Source organism: Danio rerio, chromosome 18 (genome assembly GCF_052040795.2).
Source record: "Danio rerio strain M-AB ecotype USA chromosome 18, GRCz13ab, whole genome shotgun sequence".
Lineage (NCBI taxonomy): Eukaryota > Metazoa > Chordata > Actinopteri > Cypriniformes > Danionidae > Danio > Danio rerio.
Window position 1 is genome coordinate 1854694 of NC_141038.1, and position 8967 is coordinate 1863660.

Consider the following 8967-nt stretch of genomic DNA (forward strand, 5'->3'; position numbering starts at 1 on the left):
AAGAGTATTAACACTTATTTTCACTGTGGTAGGCATAGAAATGTGGTACATTTTTGTTAGTATCTTCCAGCATAACACAGGATATTTCAGTGCGTGTTATCGTCATTCACATGCAGTCAGTCAGGATTAAGAGAAGACAGTATGAGATGAACACAATCATATCATGACCTCTGTCTGCACTCTACTACATTCACACAGCGCCACCTGCTGGACAAACTAATAGACTGCAGATTTCAGCTCCAACCCTGATCAAACACACCTGAACTAATTAAATAGCACCTGAACGGTACTTGATAATTACAGGCAGGTGTGTTTGATCAGGGTTGGAGCTGAATTTGCAGGAAGGTAGATCTCCAGGAACAGGGTTGAGCACCCCTGGCTTAAGCAATATTTGTTTTGGATTGTCTATAGCAGGGGGTTCCCAACCATTTCAGCTCAAAATAACAATGCCAGTGACTTGCGACCCCCAATTTTATTTGAGGTGCTCATAAATAAATAAACCTTGCACACAACGGCACACACATACCAAAAGGCCCAGGTCTATTCATCGTTTAAATTTGGAGAATGTCAATCCTCCATGTTCATTCGTGGCTTGTATTTATTTTTATTGTACATGAGGTGTCAGAAAGTTTATTCTGGTGCCATTAAAATCAAAGTGTTTGCATCTGACGCTATTGCTGTGTCTTTAATATAACGTAATCACTCCAGAAGGTGCACATAAACCAAAAGGCTGATGGCTTTTCCTTTGCATAGTGGTTTTGTAATTGTTATTATTAACATGTTAGCAATGTTACTATTAACTACTATTTTGTTCTTCAGTAGGTTATGGATAAAATATGGTCATTCTAGTAGTTTAATAAAATAAATTCGATTTTTTGGAAATCCGCCCCTTGTTGTCCCAAGACCACCATTTTTGGGAACCACAGGTCTACAGAACAAACCACTGTTATACAATAACTTGCCTAATTACCCTAACTTTACCCTAATTAACCTAGTTAAGCCTTTAAATGTCACTTTAAGCTGAATACTAGTGTCTTGAAGAATATCTAGTCTAATATTATGTGCTGTCATCATGACAAAGAGAAAATAAACCAGTTATTAGAATTGAGTTATGTGTTGAAAAAAATCTTCATTCCTACTAACAGAAATTGGCTAATAATTCTTCAACTGTATATAAGTTTGTATATTAATAATAAGTATACTACCAGTAACAACTTAAAATATACTAGCAATTTGATTGCACGCACAATTATATTAGGTCAGACTGAAATGCTTCAGGCGTTTTCAAGCAAAAGGTTTCAGGGGTCATAAGGAACACAAGGGCGGTCTGTTGTGTCTAAAGCTTGGAGCGGCAGTGTTTACATACCTAATGATTCTTTTAGAAAAGCTCCCAGGAGTAAAGGCCACCCTAAACAATGCCCGTGAGTTTAGAATGATTCTGATGACACAGCACGTTGAGATCTGCAGTCAACGCCGATTTTCCCTCCACTTTACTCAAGCATGTCTATGAGAGAAACATTTAAATGGAAGCCACACCTGCAGGCCTCCAGGAGCCAATCAGACGCTGGAGAGGGCTGACGGATGACACACCCACCTCCGTTTTGAGCCAATAGGAATGCGAAGGTCAGGACGGGGGGCAAAAAAAAAAAAACTTGCCCTGGGATCAATTCGTCTCGCATCAGTGACCTCCTGGGAGGAATTTTACCAGCTCTCTTCTGACTTTTCAGGTGTTGTTAGCATGGGAAGTCGACAACAATGGCTGACGAGACTGAAGAATGAGCTGAGCAACAGTCCTCTGGTGTCCAATGTGGCCTTCGGCTTCATCCTGATGGGTCTGGAGAAGCTGGTGGAGCTGGAGTTTGAGTGTCCCTGTAATCCGGCCTGGAACGGGCTGTTTTCCTCTGCGTTCTTCATCATTCCCGGAGTCATGGCCTTCGCTCTGATGATGATCGTTCAGGGATGCAGGTGCGGCGTGTGGTGCAGGAGGACTGTGTCTCTGTCCAGTTTCGTTCCTGCTGTGGTCTGGCTGATCCTGCTCTTCCTGGACGGTCAGTATTTCGCCTGTGCCATGACAGACTGGCACGGCCGCTTCGTGATTGTGGACAAAGCCGCTCCGCAGAAGTGGTGCGAGCCCACTCAAGAGGAGAGCGTCACCCCTCAGGAACTCATGCTGCGCTCTCAGCGGCTCTTTGTGGAGTCTCAGGTGAGATCCGGAGCTCTGCTAGGACACTTCCTGAGGGTTTATGCACCAGAAGGTCTTGTGATAACTCTGTGTGGCTTTCTAGATCTCTCAGATGCATTTTTAGAACTCCACAGATAAAGGGATACATTTGTGGAGCTCTACTAAAACCTTTAAAACTCTCAGATAAACTGATACATTTATAGAACTCTCTGAAAACTGATACTTTATAGAACTCTACAGATAAAGTGATACATTTATGGAACTTCAAAGCCATTGATACATTTTTAGAAGTTTGCAGATGCACCGATACATTTTTAGAACGCTACATGTAAAGTGATACATTTATGGAAATCTGCAGATATTGATACATTTGTAGAGCTCTAGGAAAACTGAGATACTTTTTTCAGAACCTTCAGATAAAGTGATGTGATTGCAGAGCTCTGCAGGTTTACTGATACATTGTTAGAACTCTCAGATAAATTGATACATTTTTAGAGGTATGAAGATAAAGGGACACATTTGTGTAATTTCAGAGCCGCTGATACATTTGTAGAACTCATACATGTATACATGTCAATACATGTCAAGTGAAACATTTGTGGACATTTACAGATATTGATACAATTTAGTTTTTCTCAGACGCTTTGGTGCGTTTCTCACAACACTATTTACATTTGCACAACAGTTAATGCAAACTGCAAAACTTAGCTGATAACCTGCAAAAGCGCGTCACTTGCTCAAAATAGATAGCTCATTCCTCAAAAGCAAGTATTGACGTCAATCAAAGTGTCAGTATCATTAAAATGAAAAGTCCTGACAGCATTGTTTATGAACAAGATAGTCAAATGGCTTAGTCATGTTTTCATAATGGCACTTTACTCTAAACATTTTTTCAATGCAAAAAAAGTCAGAGTTTGGTGACACTTGCTGAAAATGTTTAGGACAGCACTATATACTATTTGCACAGCCATTTGAACACAACAGTAAAGTTAGACATCACTGCGTTTAGTGAGGTATCTGAGTACAAGACACTGAATATGTATGTTTCTCATGTTTACTGCATTTGCTCTTTACAATTCTAATTTATTCACAGCACTGTACAAAAGAATAAACACAGCCTTATTTACAACAAACATAAACTCCCTTTTGGTTGAACTGTGCACAACTGAAGGCAATATTGCAGTACATATCGGAACTGAACCTACAACACACACAGGTCTGTAAATCCTTCATCAAATTGTTCAATTTTTAAGACATTTTCAGGAAAATAAAGATTTACATTTTTTTTTATAAAATTGCTGACAGATTTTGACAACTAGTTCAACATTTTGGTATGTAATGACTCAAGTAATAAAACAAGGACTATTAGTTTTATTTGCAATGACTATTCAGCATTTACAGGTTTAGTTCATTTTGACTGACATGACATAAGCAAATGATGATGTTCTAAATAGCAGAGAGTTGTATGAAAGCAATTGATGCATGTCCAAAAGCAATTGCAATGTGTTTGAAGGAATGACAAACTGCTATAGGATGTGCACAAATGACTAATTGTTTTGAGAAAGGCATTAACTGTTGTGCAAATGTAAATAGTGTTGTGAGAAATGCACCAAAGAGACTGAGAAAAACTGTAAGAGCTCTAAGAATACTGGGATACGTTTTTTAAACCCCTCAGATAAAGTGATACGATTTACTTTGCATTTGCGGAACTTTGCATTTGCATTTTTAGAACTCTATTAAAACTGTGCTACATCTTTAGAATTCTCAGATAAATGGATACATTTGTAGAACATGTAAGTGAAACATTTGTGGGAATATACAAATATTGATACATTATTAGAGCTCTACGAATAGGGAGATACATTTATAGAACCTTCAGATAAAGGGCCCTATCATACACCCGGCGCAATGCGGCGCAAGGCGCGATGCAATTGTTGTTTGCTAGTTTCAGCTTGGAGCAAGAATCGTTTTGACGTCTTGCAGCACGCTGTTTAAATAGCAAATGCATTTGCGCTCATATGTGCGCCCATAGGCGTTCTGGTCTAAAAAAGGAGGCGTGTTGAGGCGCATTGCTGGCGCGCTGCTATTTTGAGAAACTATAATTGACTGTTCAATAGACCAGATCAAAGCAGGTCTATTGTCCAGCGCAGAGCGCGTCAGTTGTGCGCCTCGCTTACACACTGCTTAATACACACAGGATGTACAACAATACAGAAATATCTTTACATATGAAAAAGAATTAAAGGATTAAAATATTAAAAAAAAAAAAATTTCTAGCCAACATCAACATAAAAACCATACTTTCATTCCTTCTTCATCACAGGAGGCTTTTGCAGTTCATTCATAACAATTTGCTTTTGTATAATGTTATTATTATTAGCAGTATTTATTATATCCATATTTATATTTGTTTTATAAAAACAAGCCTGTCAGGTTTTAGACCATATGGGGCACAGCATGTGTGTTTGAATATAACTCATTTTTATTGCTCATTTATTAGTTTCCTGGAAATTAGAACTGAATTTAGAAATACTTTTGACGCAAATCTTTGCGCTTAACAAACAAAATTAATTATGTATAGGCTAATTGATGTCTGTGCGTACAACACGTTTCCCTATGAAAGTGAAAGTAAAGAATGAGGAGGCTCATCTCTCATTCTCGCGCTGCAGATGCTCTGTTTAATTGTTTTCTCACTAGTGAATCGTTCCGTTTTTACACTTACAAAGTCCAACATGTAAACAGCAAATGCGCTTATGGTGCGACGCAACTGACTCTTAAAGGGAATGGGAGATGAGACTCTGATTATTTTTGGAACTCTACGATACGTTTGTGGAAATCTTAAGTGATCTCAAGTGATACAATTAAAGAGCTCTGCAGGTATAATGATACATTAGCCCCTTTCATACAGTGATACCGGTAAATATCCAGAAAATTTCCCGAACGTCTTTTCCTGTGTGAACATTGCTTTAAAAAAAAAAAAAAAAAGCGGTAAAGTTGTTCCGGATATGTTTTTAGAATGCTACAGACAAAATGATACATTTGTGGAAATCTACAGATATTGATACATTTCTAGAGTTCTACGTATACTGAGATTCTTTTTCATAGGAACAATATTTAGAACTCTATGACAACTGTTATACTTCTTTACAAGACTCTGATAAATTGATAAGATTTTTGGAACTTTACTAAAACTGATACATTTTTTTTAGAACTCTCCAATAAATTTGATACATTTGGAGAAATCTACAGATACTGATAAATTTGTAGAGTTCTACCAATAGAGATCCTTTTTAGGACCCTCAGATAAAGTGATACAACTGTAAAGCTCTGCAGGTATAATGATACATTTTTTGAATTCCACGAAAACTGTAATACATTTTAAAAACTCTCAGATAAATTGATACATTTTTAAAACTCTAAATGTAGTGATACATTTATGGGAATCTACAGATATTGATACAATTTTAGAGCTCTAGGAAATCTGAAAGATGTATTTTAGAACCCTCAGATAAAGTGATACAAGTGTAGAGCTCTGCAGGTATACTGATACATTTGTAGAACTCTACATGTAAAGTGATACATTTGTAAAAAAAAGATCTACAGATAAATACTTTTGTAGAGCTCTACAAATGCTGGGATACATTTTTAGAATGCTCAGATAAAGTGATACAACTAGAGCTCTACAGCTATACTGATACATTTTTAGAAATCTGCAGATAAAGTGAAACATTTGTGGACATATACAGATATTGATACATACAGTAGAGTTATACGAGTAGTGTTATACAGTTTTAGAATGCTCAGATGAAGAGCTCTAATGTTACATTTTTAGAACTCTCAGAATGATTGAAACATTTTTAGAATTCTACAAAAACTGTAATACATTTTAGAACTCTCAGATAAAGTGATACATTTTTAGAACTCTACACAAAGTGATACATCTGTGGAACTTCACAGACATCGATTCATTTTTAGAGCTCTAAAAATAATGAGATATATGTTTGGAACCCTTTAATAAATACTGAAGTAGTACAATTGTAGAATTTCAAAAGGCAGAGCATTTGCAGAACTTTGATACAAACTGTAAAACAGTAATAGCTTTGTTACAGGCTTGACTAGTCTCATTAACAAATTGTTTATATATTGAATTGACATCTTCTTCATTTTAGTTGATGTCCATATTTTTATTTATTTATCTGTTTATTTATTTATTTGTCTATTTATTTATTTATATTATATATATATATATATATATATATATATATATATATATATATATATATATATATATATATATATATATATTTTTTTTTTTTTTTTTTTTTAAATCATATCTATGATAATGTTATGAGTGAATCACACAAAAAATATATCCAGGTTCAATTTAATCTCAAAATAAAATTATTATATTGTATTATTTTAGAACAAAAGATTCAATTTTATAAAAATGTTTAGTTTATTTTTATCATTTAAGTCTTTTATTATTATTATTATTATTTATTATGTATTGTTTAGTTGTAAAAAAAACCCCACAAATAAACTTTTTATTTATATGGAAAGAAATGAAATCTGGACATGTTCAAGATGTATTTTGTATGATTTACTCCTGTCACAAATACAATGCACTGCAATTGCGTATTACCTGTCCCAGACATCCACACTGTTGATCTCTCTTTCCCAGGTGATCGGCATCGTGCTGCTGATATTTATCTGTTTTGGACTGGTGGTGTATGTGATCAGAGAAAGCTGTCAGCAGGATCTGGAGACTCCAGATGCCAATGTTGCAGAGATGACCCTCTACAGCTCCAGCTGATACACACCACTGCTCACCTGACCACACAAACACATCATCATACACACAACAAAAGCATGTCCTTACAGGAATAGTACATTTAAAACAGACGATGAATCATTTACTCACCCTCATGTTGACTTGCGTACTATTAGTCCTTCAGATTTTCAGTGAGATTGAATGAACGAGGACTGAAACTGCCTCAGAAAGTGATCTAAAGAGTCTGATCAGGAGAAGAAAATGATCAGTGATGGTAAAACTTTCAATATAGCATGTCCTTGATTGTTTTATGACACATTAATAGTGCTTTCACTGTATCTGTGCATGATTTTTCCATTTGAAGTAGTTGGAAATGAGCAAGCACACTTTCTCTTAAGAATAAATAGTCAAACATTTAAGTCAGCAAGTGGGTGGTTTAATGATGACAGAATGCTTATTTTATGCTGGGAAATGACACTAAAAATGAACATTCTAGGGTCAACACATGTTAAGCTCTATTGCAGCATCTGTCAATGATAAACACAGATGTTATTTTGATCCTGAATGCCTGCATTTACACTGTAGGGTGATAAAAAAAACGTTAAGTAGTTTATGTAAAGTAAGATTCAATGTTATAATCCCTGTCCTGAGCATGTTAAGACAATAAACACTGCAATATTTACATAATAAATACAATGGCACCAGAAACAGGCTTTTTACGACAACTAAAAAATAGCAGAATTAATGCTAAACTTATATTTTTTTTGCATTAAGACTTTCAGTATTCATATATTGTGTTACTTAATTTTACAAATGTATAAAAACAAAAGTTTTTTTTCTTATTAGACATGTATTTAAATCTAAATGTTGTTTTATATTATAGTAATAAGAAGTAAAAGTATTCATTACTGTCACAAAGTAATAACTAAAGCCAATAAACACTAATATTTATGTGATACATATAGAAACAAAACAAAATGGATATTTTACATGATTAACACTAATACATGCTGGTTCCACACAATTGATTTTAGCTGAATTAAGTGAACTTATTAGTGCTTACAAATTTAGGTGGATTGGACATAAAACAATTAAGTTGTCCCAAAAAAAAAAACTCAAGAATTGTTTCAACTCATTATAAATAAGTAGCTTGAACAAACAGCAAACATCATTTCTTAGAGTGAACACAGGTCAAAAGACACATTTTTATGACTATAAGTGTTTACAATGATGTCTTTAAGCCCTCATAGAAAGAAAAAAATCATATATTCCCAAAGGAAGTGCATTAACTTTACATGACTTTGAAATACAGGTCATTTTCAGTGTTAATCAACAACACATTACAGATATCACTTCACTTACTGTGAATTATGCAAGTGTGATTTCATTATATTTACTTTCATTATATTTACAGTTATGGAAATGAGCAAATATGCACTCTGATATTGGTGCACACCAAAGAAACCCATTCATTTATTTTCTTTCAGCTTAGTCCATTATTTATCAAAGCTCGCCACAGCGGAATGAACTAACAACTATTCCAGCATATGTTTTACACAGCGGATACCCTTCCAGCGGCAACCCAGTACTAGAAAACACCTATACACAGTCATTCTCACACACACTCAAGCCCTACGACCAATTTACTTCATCAATTCCCCTATAGCGCAGGTCTTTGGACTGTGGGGGAAACCGGAGCACCCGGAGGAAACCCACACCAACTCGGGGAGAACATGCAAACTCCACACAGAAATGCCAACTGACTCAGCCGTGACTCAAACTAGCGACCTTCTAGCTGTGAGGCAACAGTGCTGACCACTGAGCCACTTTACTGCTCTAATGAGAATACAATTGTTTCATATTTTGTCTGAGATCATCTGTGTAATAAGATAAAAGTCATTTAAAGTGTTTTCCGTCAAAAAAGTTTTATGTAAATAAAGTAATTTACACTAGTCAGGACGGAGGAGTATCGCAGTGATTAATAGACATTTTGCCTAAACTTTGTCAATGAAAA

At 35.3% G+C, this 8967-nt stretch overlaps 1 protein-coding gene across 1 annotated transcript; it reads left to right on the forward strand.

Moving 5' to 3' along the window:
- Nucleotides 1-1680: 1680 nt before the first annotated feature.
- On the forward strand, nt 1681-7372 carry LOC110438076 (uncharacterized). The gene is made up of 2 exons (XM_087292957.1): nt 1681-2203; nt 6864-7372. The coding sequence occupies exons 1-2, from the start codon at nt 1739-1741 to the stop codon at nt 6993-6995; spliced, it is 597 nt and encodes a 198-aa protein (XP_087149083.1). The 5' UTR covers nt 1681-1738; the 3' UTR covers nt 6996-7372.
- Nucleotides 7373-8967: the final 1595 nt, after the last annotated feature.